Here is a 20429-nt window from a genome sequence, read left to right as displayed (position 1 = left end):
GGAAATGATTTGGATTTGGATGCGCTGCAGAAGAAATGAATAAATACATGTCTGCAAAATAGATTCAAAAATAGCAATTTGAATGTTTTGGCAAACAAAACGTCCAAATGCTGCTTTATGACACTTTTTAAACATTTTTCGCTTTCGACAATGAGCCCCTTAGTGCAGTATATTCTAACTATCCCATCTTATTTCTTAGGCTTCTGGCATTTGCATACAGATATTTCAAACAATGTTTGTTCAACTTACCCATGCCAGAACAGTATTTGATGGTGATATCTCACCCACATCTTCCTCAGTGAAGACCAAAGCAAAGAATTAATTTAGTCTCTTCCCTATAGCCTTGTCCTCCTTGAGTTTCCCTTTTAACCCTTGCAGCCTTATTTTCGAAAGTGATGGGCGCCCATATTTCGACCCAAATCGGGAGATGGACACCCATCTCGCAAAGGCGCCCAAATTGGTATAATTGAAAGCCGATTTTGGGCATCTTCAACTGCACTCCGTCACGGGAATGAACAAAGTTGACGCGGGCATGTTGGAGGCATGGTGAAGGTGGGACTGGGGCGTGTTTATCGGCCGAGGAGAGATGGGTGCCTTCCGCCGATAATAGAAAAAAAAGGGCGGCAGAAGTGAGAATTTGGGTCGCTTTTGCTGGACCCTTTTTTTTCACGACCCAAGTCCCAAAAAAGTGCCCCAACTGGCCAGATGACCACCAGAGGGAATCGGGGATGACCTCCCCTGACTCCCCCAGTGGTCACTAACCCCCTCTCACCACAAAAAAAGAACTTTGAAAACTTTTTTTGACAGCCTGTATGCGACCCTCAAATGTCATACCCAGCTCCCTGACAGCAGTATGCAGGTCTCTTGGAGAAGTTGTTAGTGGGTGCAGTGGACGTCAGGCAAGCGGACCCAGGCCCATCCCCCCCCCCCACCTGTTCCACTTGTGCTGGTTAATGTTGAGCCCTCCAAAACCCCCCAAAACCCACTGTACCCACATGTAGGTGCCCCCCTGCACCCCTTAGGGCTATGGTAATGGTGTAGACTTGTGGGCAGTGGGTATTGGGGGGGATTTGGGGGCTCAGCACACAAGGGAAGGGTGGTATGCACCTGGGAGCTATTTTAATTTTATTTTTAATTTGTAAAAGTGCCTCCTAGGGTGCCCAGTTGGTGTCCTCGCATGTGAGGGGGACCAGTGCACTACGAATCCTGGCCCCTCCCATGACCCAATGCCTTGGATTTGTTCGTTTTTGAGCTGGGCGCCTTCGGTTTCCATTATCGCTGAAAACCGATAGCGCCCAGCTCAAAAACGCCCAAATCCTAGGCATTTGCCCCGCACAACCCGTATTATCGAAAAAAAGATGGGCGCCCATCTTTTTTCAAAAATACAGTTTGTCCCGCCCCTTCGCATGACCACCCACGGAGATGGGCACCCACTTTCGATTATGCCCCTCTTGATCATCTAGAGGGGCATAATCGAACGTCGCCGGCCAAATAGATCGCAGGCGATCTATGTTGGCGAAGGCGCTACAGCTGGCCAGAACCGTATTATCGAAAAAGATGGCTGGCCATATTTTTTTTTTATAATACGGTTTAGCCTGGCCAAATGCTTTGGAGTTCGCTGGGTCTGAGATGGCCGGGTTTGTTTTTCAGCGATAATGGAAAAAAATGCCCGGCCATCTCCAACCCGACGAAATCCAAGGCATTTGGTCGTGGGAGGAGCCAGCATTTGTAGCGCACTGGTCCCCCTCACATGCCAGGACACCAACCAGGCACCCTAGGGGGCACTGCAGTGGACTTCACAAATTGCTCTCAGGTGCATAGCTCCCTTACTTTGGGTGCTGAGCCCCCCCCCCAAAACCCACTACCCACAAATGTACAACACTACCAAAGCTCTTAGGGGTGTAGGGGGCAACTACATGTGGGTACAGTGGGTTTTGGAGGGCTTCCATTACCAGCACAAGTGTTACAGGTAGGGGGGGATGGACCTGGGTCCGCCTGCCTTAAGTTCACTGCGGTACCCACTAAAAGTGCTCCGGGGACCTGCATACACACAGGCCTCTAGGACTTGTTGCTGCTGTATAACCTTGGCACACCAGTTGACACCTGAAGACTAATCACTTTGAAAAAGTCCTTTATTTGAATAAGCACGTTTACTCACAGTTAACTGCAGATCAGAGGTTGTGCCCCACTGGCAAAGAGTCTCCCTGGTACTGAGATTAGCAGTAGGTCAGAGCTGCAGAATGGTGTACAATGCCCTCTTTCAGCCACATTCAAGGTAATAACGTTCTCTAACGTGGGTGACACGTGAAAGGGATCTAAAACTGGCTTACAAAAATGGCCACTACCTCATGGACTACCGGAAACAAAACAGGGCACACTCTGAACCCAGTTAGCAGGGGGGAAAAGCACCATGGGAGTAGAGCCCAGTACCCTACACCCACCACAATGCATTGCTGATGTGACTCTGCAGGGCACCTAACAGAAAAGGTGTCACACTCACCCGAGAGCCACATTGCAACCAGGGAAGGACTGTTGGAGGATACAACACATTCTGCTGTCATGTAGGTGGGTATGGCATTTGAGGCTGGCATAGAGGCTGGCAAAAAATGTTTTTAGTTTAATTTTTTTAGTATGGGAGGGGGTTGGTGACCACTGGGGAGTATGGGGAAGTCATCCCCCATTCCCTCCAGTGGTCATTTGGGGCACCTTTTTGAGGCTTGGTCGTGAACATAAAAGGACCAAGTAAACCCGGCGATATACTGCTTATCAACGTTTTTTTTCCATTATCTCCGAAAGCCGGCCATCTGGTAGCCACGCCCATGCCCACCCATGTCCCGCCTTTGCTTCGCCGCCGATATGCCCCTTTGAACTTTGGCTGGTGATGCGACGGGAAAGCGGCGATGTTGGCAAAAAAGCGGCTTTCGATTATACCGATTTGGCCGCTTTTCCGAGATCGCCGGCCATCTCCTGATTTATGTCGGAAAATGGCCGGCGATCACTTTGGAAAATGAGCTGGCTAGTGACCCAATTGAATCTTTTACCAGCTTCTTGCTTCTGTGTACCTCAAAGTTTTTTATTATGTTTTTACCTCAAAGGTAAGCTTCTTTTCAAAGGCTCTCTGTGCCTGCCTTATCAGTGCTTTGTATTTGACTTGCCATTCCTTATGCTATTCCTTATTATCTTCAGTCAGATCCTTCTTCCATTTTCTGAAGGATTTTCTTTTTGCTCTAATAGCCTCCTTCACCTCAGTTTTTAACCATGCTGGCTGTGGTTTGGCCTCCCACCTTTTTTTTTTTAATACATGGAATATGTCTGAGCTCATCCTTGGTGACTTTAATATTCCTGCTAATGATCCTTCCAACTCTTATATTTCCAAGTTACTCGCTTTAACGTCGTCCTTTAATCTCCAACTATGCTCCACCTCCCCCACTCATCAAAATGGTCACTGTCTTGATCTCATCTTCTCCTCCAACTGTTCACCTTCTAGTTTCCTTGCCTCTGATCATCCCTCCTCTGATCACCATCTTATAACTTTCACACTTAAATCTCCTCCCTCCCAGTCCCGTCCTATCCTATCTAATTTATCTAGGAATCTTCACGATATTGACCCTTCATCTCTATCCTCCCATGTTTCAAACCTCCTCTCTACTGTGGCACCATCCACGTCTGTCAACGAGGCTGTTTCTTCTTACAACAATACTCTATCCTCTGCCTTAGACACTCTTGCACCTTTGATGACCCGCCCTGTAAGGCGTACAAAACCCCAACCTTTGCTGAATTCTAATATCCGCTACCTACGTTCCTGTACCCGCTCCGCCGAACGCCTCTGGCGGAAATCTCGGGCCCTTGCTGATTTCTTACACTTTAAGTTCATGCTGACCTCCTTCCAATCTGCTCTTTTACGTGCCAAACAGGATTATTATATCCAACTGACCAACTCTCTTGGCTCTAATCCTCGACTTCTCTTCACCACATTGAACTCTCTCCTCAAGGTGCCCCCTCCCCCAACTCCCCCTTCATTATCTCCTCAGACCCTTGCTGAATTCTTTCACAACAAGGTTCAAAAGATAAACCTTGCTTTCTCTACCTCACCAGCTCTCCCTCCACTAGTCCGTTCCCCTCTCTCTCCTTCCCCTCATCCCCTTTCCTCCTTTCCTGAAGTTACTATTGAGGAAACTACACTTCTCCTTTCTTCCTCAAAATGTACCACCTGTTCCTCTGATCCCATTCCCACCCACCTTCTTAATGCCATCTCTCCTACTCTTATTCCTTTTATCTGTCACAATCTCAACCTCTCACTTTCCACTGCGACTGTCCCTGCTGCCTTTAAACATGCTGTGGTCACACCTCTCCTTAAGAAGCCTTCACTTGACCCTACTTGTCCCTCTAATTACCGACCCATCTCCCTCCTTCCTTTTCTCTCCAAATTACTTGAGCGTGCTGTTCACCGCCGCTGCCTTGATTTTCTCTCCTCACATGCTATTCTTGACCCATTACAATCTGGTTTTCGCCCTCTCCACTCAACCGAAACTGCGCTTACTAAAGTCTCCAATGACCTATTACTGGCTAAATCCAGAGGTCAATATTCCATCCTCATTCTTCTTAATCTTTCCGCTGCTTTTGACACTGTCGATCACAATATACTTCTCGATACCCTGTCCTCACTTGGATTCCAGGGCTCTGTCCTTTCCTGGTTCTCTTCCTACCTCTCCCTCCGCACCTTTAGTGTTCACTCTGGTGGATCCTCTTCTACTTCTATCCCTCTGCCTGTCGGCGTACCTCAGGGTTCTGTTCTTGGTCCCCTCCTCTTTTCTATCTACACTTCTTCCCTTGGTTCATTAATCTCATCCCATGGCTTTTCCTACCATCTCTATGCTGATGACTCCCAAATCTACCTTTCTACCCCTGATATCTCACCTTGCATCCAAACCAAAGTTTCAGCGTGCTTGTCTGACATTGCTGCCTGGATGTCTCAATGCCACCTGAAATTAAATATGACCAAAACCGAGCTTCTCATTTTCCCCCCCAAACCCACCTCCCCGCTCCCCCCGTTTTCTATTTCTGTTGATGGCTCTCTCATTCTCCCTGTCTCCTCAGCTCGAAACCTTGGGGTCATCTTTGACTCTTCTCTCTCCTTCTCTGCTCATATCCAGCAGACCGCCAAGACCTGTCGTTTCTTTCTTTACAACATCCGTAAAATCCGCCCCTTTCTTTCCGAGCACTCTACCAAAACCCTCATCCACACCCTTGTCACATCTCGTTTAGACTACTGCAATCTGCTTCTTGCTGGCCTCCCACTTAGTCACCTCTCCCCTCTCCAGTCGGTTCAAAACTCTGCTGCCCGTCTCATCTTCCGCCAGGGTCGCTTTACTCATACTACCCCTCTCCTCAAGACCCTTCACTGGCTCCCTATCCGTTTTCGCATCCTGTTCAAACTTCTTCTACTAACCTATAAATGTATTCACTCTGCTGCTCCCCAGTATCTCTCCACACTCGTCCTTCCCTACACCCCTTCCCGTGCACTCCGCTCCATGGATAAATCCTTCTTATCTGTTCCCTTCTCCACTACTGCCAACTCCAGACTTCGCGCCTTCTGTCTCGCTGCACCCTACGCCTGGAATAAACTTCCTGAGCCCCTACGTCTTGCCCCATCCTTGGCCACCTTTAAATCTAGACTGAAAACCCACCTCTTTTGACCCAGTGCTTTTGACTCGTAACCACTTGTAACCACTTGCCTCCACCTACCCTCCTCTCTTCCTTCCCGTTCACATTAATTGATTTGTTTTGCTTACTTTATTTATTTTTTGTCTATTAGATTGTAAGCTCTTTGAGCAGGGACTGTCTTTCTTCTTTGTTTGTACAGCGCTGCGTATGCCTTGTAGCGCTATAGAAATGCTAAATAGTAGTAGTAGTAGCTTCCAGGATTTTATTTTTGAACAACATCCATGCCAGATATACATTTTTGACCTTTGCAGTTGCTCCTCTAAGGGTTTTTAGACCATTTCCCTTATTTTGTCTACAGGCCAACTGAATTTTAATTAAAAATTGCTCCTGCCTATGCCGGCTCCAATCTCAAAATGGCTACCATCACCTTCAGCAGGTCTTGGCAGCCATTTTGGTGGCAGAGATGGCAGGGGCAGGAACGACAGTAAATCACTCCTGCCCCGGTTAGGCCACTAGACCACCAGGGTTTAAGGAGACCTGGGGGTGGGGGGGTGGAGGCTGATGGATGGGTTCGGGGGGGGGGGGCGGGGTAGAATGGAGGCTGTGAGAGGCATTTTCAATATGACATCCAAGTCAGATTTTTCTTTAAACTACCATTTGTAACAGGTGTGGGGGGGGGGGGGGGGTGGAACGGAGTCAGTGACCACGGGGAGTAAGGGGAGATCATCCCTAATTCCCTTCAGTGGTCATCTGGTCATTTAGGGCACCATTCTAAAAAGTGGTCTAGACCCAAGCATTTAGATTTTTCATCCTGGACGTTTTTGTTTTGTTCCATTATAGCTGTAAAATGTCCAAGTGTCAGGCATGCCCTAATCCCGCCTTCAAAACACCCCCAACAAGTCACCTTGTGATTTGGATAGACTATAAACGAATTGCATAGATAGACGTTTGCAAAACAGGTTTCGAAAATACCAATTTGGATGTTTTGAGAAGATTTTCCAAATGCTACTTTGACTCCTTTTAAACCTTTTTACCTTTCGGAAATGAACTCCTGTGTGTGGTGGTGGTGGTGGTGGTGGCAGTGTGTGTGTGTAGGGGGAGGGAGGCCATGTGCAGTGGGGTGGCTGTGGGGAGGGGAGGGAGGCCATGTGCAGTGGAGTGGCCGTGGTGCTGGTGGCGGGGGGAAGGAGAGTGGGTAATGTTCAGGGGTGGGGCCTGGCCAGTTTCAGTTTTTGTTTCCATTTTGGCTGCAGATTCTGTTCTGGCTAAAACCAAAGCTTGTTTTCGATTGGCCTCTAATTTTATTACAGTCTCCTAATGTATTGGATTGCCTCTATGTGCACTTACTCCAGTAATTAAATCAAATCTGATCATGTTATTATCACTGTGGTCAAGTAGCCTCAGCACTGTTACCTCTTGCACCAGATCATGCATTCCACTAAGGACTATTTTATTTATTTCTAAAATGAATAGACCACATAATGTACAATTCTCAGCAGTTTACAAAATAACAAACATACCCCCCCCTGTTTACAAAGCCACACTAGCAGCTAGCATTGCGGTATTGCAGACACAGCCCATTCACTTTGAATGGGCTCTGTCGACATTGATGCATGGTTTTGTAAACGGGGGATAATCATATAATGCTTACAAAACAAAAAGAAAATCACAAAATATCAATAATTAAAACATCATAAAACAACATAAAACCATCTCAAAACCACTTTAAGTATTTCATCCCTTATCAAATCACAACATTAGAGGCAATTTGAAATAGGTTTTTGAACTGAGCTACATTCCTTATGACTTCCACTAAGAGGTAGACTGTTCCATAATTTAAGACCGGCAACATAAAAAACTGAGGCTCTATACTCTTCTAAATGAACTAACCCCTCTTGTTGGTTCCTGAACTAACTGCTCCATCAATTAGTCCATAATTTCATCTAGGAAATTTACCTTCTTAGAATGCCCTTATGTATTATTTAACTAGTCAATATTGTGGCTATTGAAATAGCCTATTATTATTGTGTTACCTAGTTGGTTAGCTTCCCTAATTTCTGATAATATTTCTACATCTATTTGTTCATTCTGGATAGGCAGATGGTAGTCAGGGCCGGTCTTAGCAAGTGCGGGGCCCTATGCAGACCAATTTGGTGGGGCCCCATCCTAGCCCCGCCCCCGCCCCACCCATTGATAAGATTATTCAATTTTTAGAAAATTTTCTATTTATGAAATTTCAAATAAAGACAAATGAAGCTAAACTTGTACAGAAAAACTGATTGAAATAATAAGCACAATGCTATCATGAAACCCCCCCTCCCAAGAAATTATTCAGTTCAAGTCCACAATTAGTAGTTCCAATTCTCATAACCCTGGGGGGTCAGAGGTGCGGACACACAATCTCTCCACTGCAAAATACTATACACAAACTTGTGCAAAAACACAGTCAGAACCTTACCAAACCATAACAGCACTAATTCCAAGGACAGGACGAGCTACAACCTTATGCATGGAAAGGCAGAACTGTAATTACACCAGGCTCTAAAACACCAATACACTACCTTGTGAAAAAAAAAAGGGCTGCAAATACTACACGCTAGAAGGATACTGTACCTTGATCACACATGAAAAACACATGACACAACAAATATGAAGGCAAAATACTAAATGGAAAGTTACCTCAAGAAGTCAGACTCAGCATGCAGCAATACTAGAAAAATTGAAACTTACATGCAAAATATCACAGATGCACATTTCTAAAAGCTGACATATTCCAATTAATAAATTCTGAATAAAATACTTTTTTTCTACCTTTGTTGTCTGATCATTTAGTTTTTCTATTCGCTTTGGTCCCAGTGTCTTCTGTTTTATGCAGTGTCTTCTTTCCGTTTGATATTTTTTCTCTCACCATGTCCACCATCCTCCTGTGTCCTTATGTGTTCTGTCTACCATCTGTAGCCCTCTGTCCCTATCCTTTCTCCAGTTTCAGCATCTGCCTTCAAAGTGTTCCGATCCAGTCCTTAAATTCAACAATTTCCCCTCCATCCACATCCAGCATTTCTCCTCTCTCCCCTCCACTCCATTTCCAGCAATTTCTCCTCTCCCTGGGCCCTGCCATCCCATCCAAGTCCATCCTTGGCCCTCTCTGCCCTTCCCTCCTCCATCCACATCCAGCAATTCTCCTCTCTCCCCTCCCCTCCATTTCCAGCAATTTCTCCTCTCCCTGGGTCCTTCCATCCCATCCAAGTCCATCCTTGGCCCTCTCTGCCCTTCCCTCCTCCATCCACATCCAGCAATTCTCCCCTCTCCTCCATTTCCAGCAATTTCTCCTCTCCCTGGGCCCTTCCATCCCATCCAAGTCCATCCTTGGCCCTCTCTGCCCTTCCCTCCTCCATCCACATCCAGCAATTCTCCTCTCTCCCCTCCCCTCCATTTCCAGCAATTTCTCCTCTCCCTGGGTCCTGCCATCCCATCCAAGTCCATCCTTGGCCCTCTCTACCCTTCCCTCCTCCATCCACATCCAGTAATTCTCCCCTCTCCCTTCCCCTCCATTTCCAGCAATTTCTCCTCTCCCTGGGCCCTGCCCTCCCATCTGTTCCTCTCTCCCCTGCCCCCCTCCATTCACCTATGTATCCAGCAATTCCCCTCTCTCCCTGAGCCCTGCCATCCCAACCTGTTCCGGGGCAGAGGGAGGGAGCTGCAGCGAACGAGAGAATTTAGCGTAGCGATTCGAACTCGCAGCCGACAGACGCGCGCCGCGGCACCCCCCAGCGGCGTGCACCCGGGGCGGACCGCCCCCACTGCCCCCCCCTTGGTACGCCACTGATTGGGATGCCTTAACTTCCCTGTTTTGGTGATATCTTTCCAAGATACTTTGTTCCAAACCGGGCACTTTTGAGCAGGTCTTACCCTGGTTAAGGTGGAGCCCATCTTTCTGGAATAGGTTCCCCTTTCCCCAGAATGTTGCCCAGATCTTAACAAATCTCAAACCCTCGTACCTACACCATTGTCTCATCCACGCATTTGGCTGTCTCTTGGGTCCTGCTCATGGAATGGGGAACACTTCTGAAAATGCTACCCTGGAAGATCTGGATTTCAGCTTAAATTTGACTTCCAGAACCTCACTCTCACATTTTCTTATGTCATTGGTACCCACATGCACCAAGACAGCTGGCTCCTCCCCTAGTTTGCTTAATGGTTAACCTGGCCCCTGTATATACATGATCTTAGTATTTTGATTCAAGTATATAATGTGGTCCACTTTTCTTAAACAGACAATTTTCAATTAGGTCTGCCCATACTAGATTCTTTGAGGGCCACTGCTACCCTTCTGTCTAGCTGATATTAGTAGGTAGATGGACAACTACTTGAAGCTAAACATGGAAAAGACTATTGGTTCTGTGGGTAGGAAAACTTTTGGAATCTTTGCCATCTGAGAAAGTGAATACTGGGGGATGGGGGGGGGGGAATACATTCAGTTTCAGCTACAGATTAAAAGTTTGGGAATCATACTGACTTCAATACTGTATTTGGAATATCATGTCCTATCTTTTTAGGAATGTCTTCTTAAAGTTCAGATTATTAAAAAGAGATCAGAGGCAGGTAGTGCAGGCAGTGGTCCTTTCACATTTAGATTATTGTAATCTTTTATATTTGGGATTACCTAAGACACTTTAGGGAAGTCTTCAATTGCTGCAGAAATGGTTGCAAAGGTTATTTGTAGGGGTAAAATAAAATTGGCAAAAGCTACCCCTTTTTTGATTTCCTTACATTGGTTACCTTTCAATTTGAGGATAATTTTAAAAAACTTCTTCCCCCCCCCCCAATATGATATGAGATCACGTGATCTGCTGAACAGGGAGGTTGTGTTCGACAGAGCTCACAGGCTAGAATGACTGATCAGTCCTTTTTAGAATGGGAGGAACATGGGATTACTGAAGTATTATATTGAGGAAAGTGGGACAATAGTAATTTAATAATATGTATGCTCAATACCAATTGTCTCAGACTCGATGTTTTTCTTACCTGCAAGTGCATCACTATGTTGCCACATTACCTAGGGAGGCACTCACAGATGATACTACTGAGAAGGCAGAAGGAACTTTTCACCTAGGCATTTGATTTGTAAGCCATTGTTCAAGTAAACCTCTGCAATACAAGTCCTTATTTCAAACTTTATTTTCTCCTAAGAGGGTGTTTAAAGTGGGCTTGGCCCAAACCAGGAAATGCCTTAAATGTTCACAATCAGAAGTTACATTGGGACATATGTTTTGGACATGCCCTTTGATACAACAATTTTGGCAGTCAGTTCAACATCGTGTTCAACGAATATTTTGTTTTTGTTTAACTTTAGCACCTCAGATATTCTTATTCAATGATTATTCTAATAGTTCTGTTAGTCTAAATAAGGCTAAACATACACTTCTCTTTTATTTGTTTCTACTGGCTAAACATGTAATTTTATTCCAGTGGTTACAAGCTGAAACTCCTAATATGACATAATGGCTCACAACATAACACGAGCAAATTCACCACCATAAACTCACCAAAACTATCCCTTCCTGTCTCGGACACCCTGAAAATTCTTGGAGTTACCATCGATCGACATCTTACACTTGAAAGTCATGCGAAAAATACAACTAAGAAGATGTTTCAGTCAATGTGGAAACTAAAAAGAATAAGACCTTTCTTCCCAAGGACCATCTTTCGTAACCTGGTACAGTCAATAGTGCTTAGTCACCTAGATTACTGCTATGCACTATACACTGGCTGCAAAGAGCAAATCATCGAGAAACTTCAAACCGCCCAAAACACCGCAGCTAGACTCATATTCGGAAAAACAAAATATGAAAGTGCTAAACCACTAAGGGAAAAATTACATTGGCTTCCACCTAAAGAATGAATCGCGTTCAAGGTATGTTCTCTAGTTCATAAAATCATTCATGGAAATGCCCCAGCCTACATGTCAGATCTGGTAGACCTGCCACCCAGGAACGCTAAAAGGTCATCCCGCACATTCCTTAATCTTCATTTCCCCAGTTGCAAAGGCCTAAAATACAAACTAACGCATGCATCAAACTTTTCTTACCTGAGTACACAGCTATGGAACGCATTGCCGCGCAACTTAAAAACTACTTATGAACTAACTAACTTTCGCAAATCCCTGAAGACCCACCTCTTTAATAAGGCATACCAATAAGATCAGCAACTATAAAAGTAATATATCGCCACCTACACCTATTATCAGCATTGTTTTGCTTATATCTGCTTGTTTAAATTTCAACTATGCTATGCTTGATGTCATCTCCACCTTTACCTATTATCAGCACTGTTTTCTACATATATCTACTTGTTTAAATTTTGATTACGCTACTCTTTATGTAACACTCACTGTTATCTCCCAATCTACTATCTACCAATAATGATACATTGTAAGCCACATTGAGCCTACAAAGAGGTGGGAAAATGTGGGATATAAGTACAAGTACATAGTACATAAGTAATGCCACACTGGGAAAAGACCAAGGGTCCATCGAGCCCAGCATCCTGTCCACGACAGCGGCCAATCCAGGCCAAGGGCACCTGGCGAGCTTCCCAAACGTACAAACATTCTATACATGTTATTCCCAGAATTGTGGATTTTTCCCAAGTCCATTTAGTAGCGGTTTATGGACTTGTCCTTTAGGAAACCGTCTAACCCCTTTTTAAACTCTGCCAAGCTAACCACCTTCACCACGTTCTCCGGCAACGAATTCCAGAGTTTAATTACGCGTTGGGTGAAGAAACATTTTCTCCAATTTGTTTTAAATTTACTACACTGTAGTTTCATCGCATGCCCCCTAGTCCTAGTATTTTTGGAAAGCGTGAACAGACGCTTCACATCCACCTGTTCCACTCCACTCATTATTTTATATACCTCTATCATGTCTCCCCTCAGCCGTCTCTTCTCCAAGCTGAAAAGCCCTAGCCTCCTTAGTCTTTCTTCATAGGGAAGTCGTCCCATCCCCGCTATCATTTTAGTCGCCCTTCGCTGCACCTTTTCCAATTCCACTACATCTTTCTTGAGATGCGGCGACCAAAATTGAACACAATACTCAAGGTGCGGTCGCACCATGGAGCGATATAACGGCATTATAACATCCTCACACCTATTTACCATACCTTTCCTAATAATACCCAACATTCTATTCGCTTTCCGAGCCGCAGCAGCACACTGAACAGAAGGTTTCAGTGTATTATCGACGATGACACCCAGATCCCTTTCTTGGTCCGTAACTCCAAACGTGGAGCCTTGCATGACGTAGCTATAATTCGGGTTCTTTTTTCCCACATGCATCACCTTGCACTTGCTCACATTAAACATCATCTGCCATTTAGCCGCCCAGTCTCCCAGTCTCGTAAGGTCCTTCTGTAATTTTTCACAATCCTGTCGCGAGTTAACGACTTTGAATAACTTTGTGTCATCAGCAAATTTAATTACCTCGCTAGTTACTCCCATCTCTAAATCATTTATAAATATATTAAAAAGCAGCGGTCCTAGCACAGACCCCTGAGGAACCCCACTAACTACCCTTCTCCATTGTGAATACTGCCCATTTAACCCCACTATCTGTTTCCTATCCTTCAACCAGTTTTTAATCCACAATAGGACTTTTCCTCCTATCCCATGACCCTCCAATTTCCTCTGTAGCCTTTCATGAGGTACCTTGTCAAACGCCTTTTGAAAATCCAGATACACAATATCAACCAGCTCCCCTTTGTCCACATGTTTGTTTACTCCTTCAAAGAATTGAAGTAAATTGGTCAGGCAAGATTTCCCCACACAAAAGCCGTGCTGACTCGGTCTCAGTAATCCATGTCCTTGGATGTGCTCTGTAATTTTGTTTTTAATAATAGCCTCTACCATTTCCCCCGGCACCAACATCAGACTCACCGGTTTATAATTTCCCGGATCTCCCCTGGAACCTTTTTTAAAAATGGGCGTTACATTGGCCACCCTCCAATCTTCCGGTACCACGCTCGATTTTAAGGATAAATTGCATATCACTAGCAGTAGCTCCGCAAGCTAATTTTTCAGTTCTATCAGTACTCTAGGATGAATCCCATCCGGTCTAGGAGATTTGCTACTCTTCAGTTTGCTGAACTGCCCCATTACGTCCTCCAGGTTTACCGTGAAGTCAGTAAGTTTCTCCGACTCGTCCGCCTGAAATATCATTTCCGACACCGGTATCCCACCCAAATCTTCCTCGGTGAAGACCGAAGCAAAGAATTCATTCAATCTCTCTGCTACGTCTTTGTCTTCCTTGATCGCCCCTTTTACCCCTCGGTCATCCAGCGGCCCAACCGATTCTTTTGCCGGCTTCCTGCTTTTAATATACTGAAAATTTTTTTACTATGCTTTTTTGCCTCTAATGCTATCTTTTTTTTCGTAATCCCTCTTGGCCTTCTTTATCTGCGCCTTGCATTTGCTTTGACACTCCTTATGCTGCTTCTTGTTATTTTCAGACGGTTCCTTCTTCCATTTTCTGAAGGCAATAAATAAATAAATAAATAAATAATATGGCATATGCCCTCATGATCCTGGAATGTCATAAAGCAGGCTGGAAGCATCCGGGACGTTGGGCTAAATTTCAACATATTTGGGAGTCATTTTGGCTAGCCATCTCACATAGGATTCGCAGCTGGCTTTTGAATTGTTAAGCTATTGTTATATTGCTTATTCTATTGTTAGTTTCTCAGGTTTGAATAAGAAACCACCAGATCTGGGAGACTGGATTGGATAGCTGGAAATAAGGATGGGGGGGGGGGGGGGGGGAAGGGTGGATGAGGGGTGGGTTGGGAGGACATAATATCAAAACAAAAAATTACTTGATACCAGTCCTATGACTATTGTTGTTCTTTGGCTGATTCAATAAAGATTAATTTTAAAAAATACCCCCCCTCCCCCACCCTGATATTCAAAACTATTTAACCGGCCAGGAACAGCTCCGGTTAAATAGTGTTTAAAAACCTAACTGCAGATATTCAGAAGGAGATAACCGATTATCTCCTGCTGAATATCCTGGTTAGTGGTTAACTGGCTATATCGCATGACATAGCCAGTTAGGTGCAGATATGCAGCACCAATCAGCTATGAGCGGTCAAAATAGGTCGCTTAAATTGCAGCCCTAACTTTGATACTAAAAAATTAACCGGTTAGTGCTGAATATAGACATAGTCGGTTAACTTTTCAGAGGCCAAAATAAACCCGGATATTTATTGTCAGTTGCCGGAAATAGCCTGGCACTGAATAACCGAGTTTAATGCCAGAGGTGGACAGCAAACGTGTTGCCCGCCGCTGGCTGAGTATTGGATTCCTTACTTTTGACATTTGATTTCATATGTAATAGGTCCAAACTCCTCTTATTGACCTATAAGTGCATTCACTCTGCAGCTCCTCAGTACCTCTCCACTCTCATCTCTCCCTACATTCCTCCCCGGAAATTCCGTTCACTGGGTAGATCTCTCTTATCTGCACCCTTCTCCTCCACTGCTAACTCCAGACTCCATTCCTTTTATCTTGCTGCACCTTATGCCTGGAATAGACTTCCTGAACCAGTATGTCAAGCTCCATCTCTGGCCGTCTTCAAATCTAAGCTAAAAGCCCACCTTTTTGATGCTGCTTTTAACTCCTAACTCTTGTTCACTTGTTAAGAACCCTTATTTTATCATCCTCACTTTAATATTCCCTTATCTCTTGTTTGTCCTATTTGTCTGTCCTAATTAGATTGTAAGCTTTGTCGAGCAGGGACTGTCTCTTCATGTTCAAGTGTACAGCGCTGCGTACGTCTAGTAGCGCTATAGAAATGATAAGTAGTAGTAGTAAATTTATGACTTTATATCATCTGACTAAAGACCTTAGGTCCCAATCTGAAATTCACTTAAATATCCAATCAATGAAAGAGCTGAAACTGATTTGACTAACACAGCTTAAAACATTGTACTATGAAATGTGCATGCATTAGATTCAGGGTAAATATTTTTTTTTTTAGGGGTCATGTCAGGGGCCAGAGTGGGCATTCCTGCGCTAAACAGCGCATCTACATTAGTGTGTGCTAACTAGTCAGGAATACTGTGTGAGCCCTTACTGCCTACAAAATGGTAAGTGCTCATGTGGTAATTTTTTCAAAATGGCCATGTGCTAATGGCAACATTAGTGTATGGCCATTAATAAAAAAAAAATAGAAATTGGCCATTTTATGGCTACATTAAAAATGACCTTGGCATGCAGTAAAGACTCGTTTAAGGGCATACTAAGGCAACTTTTTATTACAGCTTAGTAAAAGTAAGCTTCCATAAAGCCATGATAATGATATAATAAAAAAAATATAAAAGTATAAAATACTCCAAATGTAGAGGTGGCAGTTTTTGATAATCTGGCCAGATGTGCAGATGGGTGCTCTTTTCTTCTAAATATTACTAAGTAAATGTGTAGTTAAATATCAGAATTTTTTTTTTTTAGAGCTATCAAAACATACTATGGGGCCCTTTTTACCAAACAGTGGTAAAAAGTGGCCTTAGCTCGCCCTTACATGTGTCTTTCCTGCATGCTATTATCAGCACTAACTAGCATTAAGAATTACGTGCATAACTCGCTAAGTGTATTCTGTAATATGGTGTGTGTAAATTCTAAGTCACATAGTTGAAAAGGGGGCATGGCCATGGGCGGAGCATGGGTGTTTCTAAAATCTATTCGCATTGTTATAGAATACATCCGCTCTGCACCTAATTTATGCATTAGGATTTACGCCAAGTAAAACATGGTGTAAAATGGCTGTGACCAAATTTGGTCATGTGGAGCTGCGCTTGGCATATTCTATATACCGCACGGAAATTTAAATCTATTCTATAAAATTTAGGCATACTTTAGAGAATATGCCCAGGCATATATTTTTTCCACATGGATTTTTCAGGCACCATATATAGAATCTAGCCTTAAGTGTGTAAGTGTGAGTCCACCCATGCTCCCCGAGACTCTGCCTACATCTATACCTACCTGTAAAATGTGCATTATGTACGATTTGCACTAATTTACAAAATTCTGCTTAGTCAATTAAGAGCTAACAATTACAGAATGCTAGCTTGGCGCATTTCTCATATCTAACATTGTGCAGAAGCACTTATGTTTGCCAAAAGCTGTGTAAATGCTCGCACCCAACTAATGGCAGGTATACAAATCCAGTAGGTATACAAATCCAGGTATTCTATAACATTGTGCCTAATTTCTGGGAATGCTCCGACCTGCCCATGCCCCACCATACCTACACCCCCATTTTAATTTGCAATCTATGAAATTTAGGCGTGCATTTTATAGAATAGGGCACATGCATGCCTAACTCCTAATTACTGCAAATTAAGTGCTTAACACCCATAATTGTTAGTTAATTGCATAATTAATTTACGTGTGAATCTGGGATGCATACCCAAATTTTGGCGACCTATACAGAATTTGAGAATATCTGGATAGTACCAGGACAGTTGAGGACAGAGCTGGAAAATATCCAGATAATGGCAAATAAACTGCTCTAAGTTATGCAAATAGCTATCTCAGAGACTAGTGCTGACATTGCTGTTATCTGAATAATATTTCCAGCAGTGGTATATCCAGATACTCAGTGCTGAAATCTGAGTAGTTGTTTAAATGCCACGGCCAGTATCTAAAAGAAATGGCAATCGTGGAATTTAAATATTGCTCCAATAATGCTTAATGACTATGATTTCATGGCCTATACAATCTTTGAAATAATTTCAAACGATACCTTATCATTCACAGCAATGTAGATGGAGAAGCCAAACATGTCCTTCATCTTGAGTTTATCCTTGATAAATTGACAAAGCTCTTGTGCTGTGGATGCAGGATCAGTTGGGATACTGAGAGCTTGACCATTCATCAGTATGACGGTGCACATGATAGGCTTATTCATCTTAGTAGTCTATAGTGATAATGAATTCAGTGAATTAGAATGACAAGGAACTGAGAGACATAAGTACAAAAATGTAGACAGAGGCTATATGGACTGGCACTACTAATGGTGGTGTGTGTGTGTGCGTGCGTGTGTGTCTTGGGGGGGGGGGGGTGGATCCCAAATTATCTTCTGCTTGCTGATGGAATACCCATTTTGTTGTTTATCTAAAATGAATAGCTGGTTTGTGGCTCAATTTCCAGTGCAGAGATGTCCCAATGGGGCAAAATTTCAGTACTTCAAATTGTTTTCAAATAATTATGCAGTTACTTTAGTACCTGCAGACATTTTAATTTTCATAAGGAAACACCGAGGCTGGTCTACTTTTGAAAACTATTTACGAGGTAGGTGGGCACAAAAGTGACCACCAGTTTGAACCCATTTTTCTATGGGTGGCATATTGAGGGCAAAGCAAATATATGGATGTGGCTTACTCTCCTAAACTAAATTGTTTGCCCCAGGCTCTGTTTAGTCTCTCAGCAGCCCCGTTAGTAGGAAAAGACAACAAAGTACAGGAACAAAGGTTAGAATACCTGAAGCTCCAGCCAACTCGGGGGCTCACTGCGAGATCCGTTTGCAAAGGTACGTCTCAGTCGTCCTGTACAGTACGGTGCATATCCTGGTGGTCCCTCATGGATAAAATTAATGAGGTACTGGGTGCATGAAGCAGAAAAAATGTTGGGTCAATATTCAGTCTGGGCTATCAGTGCTTTTTTTAATTTTTTTAAAGCTAGCCATGACATTTTAAAAAAGACTTATATTCAGTGTTGCTACATGTATAGTTATTGGCACTGAATACAAGTGTAATACACCAACTTGTCAGCAACTATACATACAGCAGCAATATTCGGCTGTGCTATCAATAGCCTAGGCAGTTACTTTAGCCCTGTATAGCTTCATATGTGGTCAAAATTTGTACATTAGTTTCTTCTGAATTTATCCTTCTAAATATTTACAACTGTATTTTAAAAAATGTTTTGTTAAACTGCTTTAAGAACATAAGAAAAGCCATGTCAAGTCAGACTAAAGTCCATTGTGCCCATCATCCTATCTCTAACAGTGACCAGACTGAGTCATACAGGTGCCCATTAGATTTTATTAGGAAGGTGGTATATAAATTATTTAAAATAATGAGGTAACTTTCAAAGAATGTATCTACATGTAAAGTCTAATCTTTTTTTTTTTTGAGTGTCCAAATCTGCTATACGAGTCCATGTCTTCCATAAAGTCTTCCTGCTGTGCTGTATGTTGCTATACTTGCTGTGGTTTTGCACATGCAGTTCCAGCCCTTCTTTGATTTCATCTAAATAGTCTCAGCTCAATTTTGTTTTGGGGTGTTCAGGTCAGACAACAGATGGTTAAGTTGGTACTTGCAAACTTGTGATAGCATTTTTATAAAAAGGCTTGCTGAAGGCAGAATCTTTTATAAAACATGTGTAGCATTGCAGGAAAAATGTGTATATTTGGCACAATGTTTAATGCTTTATATCAGGGGTGTAGCCGAACACCCAGTTTTCTGCGAGCCTGAGCCCAAAGTGGGTGGATATGACAACCCTGTCCTGGCTGCCCTTGTGACCCTCCTCAGCCCAACATCTCCCCCCCTCCAAGGTGATTGGATGTCACTTAACTCCACTTCCCTGGTACCTTTAAATCCTTTAGATCTTCACCAGCAGTGCGCAGCAGCTCATTTCCCTTGCTTGCGCCGGCTCCAAGCCTTTCCTCTGACACAGGAGGAATTTGCATGGGAGAAAAGGTTTGGGCCAACATGAGCAGGGGGAATATGGTGCTGCTCACTGCCAGTGAAGAACTAAAGGATTTAAAGGTACAGGGGGGGGGGGGTCAGGGGAGTGGAGTTAAGTGACCCCTCCCCAATCTCCTGGATGGAGAGATACTGGGAGTCTTCAGATGGCAGGGCTTGGGGATTCCCACCAGTCCCATCTCTGCTGTGCTGCTGCTGGGTGGGCCTGGGCTCACCTGTGGCTACATCACTACTTTTTAGGTCAAGGCAGTTTACAATAGAAACAAAACCAAGAGAAAAGAAAAGATCTCTATAAAAATAAGAGAGATGAAAGCAACAAGAGGTACATTCATACTAAAAGTGTATCCAGGCTCTTGACCAAGACCACAGCTCTAACAATCTCAATTTATGTACCAAAGGCCAAAGCAAAAAAAAGTGAGTCTTCAGCGAGTCTGTAAATTGTCTTAAAGATCATTCTTTACTCAAGGGAACAGAGAAGAGGAGTAAGAAAAAAGAATACTGAACTCTATGTTGATTCCAGATGAGCACGAGAAGGGGGCAGAAGGATAAGATGCTGTTCATAAAAATTAATGCTGAAAGATATAATGGTATCCCTTTATAAGAGACCTGAAGAGTCAGGACTAGAACTTTAAACTGGTAAAGATAAGAGATAGGTAACCATGTAATCTCTTAAGAATGGGAAATATATGGTCAAATTTGTGAGCCTTGAAGCCTGGCTGCTGTGTTCTGGGTACAATGTAACCATTTGAGTTGATACTGCAGGATACCTACAAAGCCACATTACAGTAGTCTACATGGGACATAAGTAAAGCGAGAAGTAGTAGGTGCAGAGTGAACACTTCACTTCCCTAAGTGCCAAGGACTAAAATACAAATTCTCATACTCCACCAGCTTCACATACATCTGCCCCAAGATTTGGAACACAATACCAAAAACACTAAAATGCACGAATGACAACACAACGTTTTGCAAACACCTGAAAGCCCATTTCTTCTAACCCACAC

The 20429-nt window shown here is 43.6% G+C and overlaps 1 protein-coding gene across 3 annotated transcripts in view; it reads right to left on the bottom strand.

Moving 5' to 3' along the window:
* MYO7B (myosin VIIB) overlaps positions 1-20429 on the bottom strand; it is a 390666-nt gene that overhangs the window by 165225 nt on the left and 205012 nt on the right. For all 3 annotated transcript variants that reach the window (XM_030215810.1, XM_030215809.1, XM_030215811.1), the window contains 2 exons: positions 18200-18319; positions 17463-17636 (listed from right to left, as the gene is read on the bottom strand). In XM_030215810.1, coding sequence (XP_030071670.1) covers positions 17463-17636; positions 18200-18319 — 294 coding nt within the window. The remainder of the gene's footprint in view (positions 1-17462; positions 17637-18199; positions 18320-20429) is intronic.

The sequence above is a fragment of the Microcaecilia unicolor genome, chromosome 10 (genome assembly GCF_901765095.1).
Source record: "Microcaecilia unicolor chromosome 10, aMicUni1.1, whole genome shotgun sequence".
Lineage (NCBI taxonomy): Eukaryota > Metazoa > Chordata > Amphibia > Gymnophiona > Siphonopidae > Microcaecilia > Microcaecilia unicolor.
Note: the sequence above shows the minus strand (reverse complement) of the source record. Positions and strands in the feature narration are given on the sequence as shown.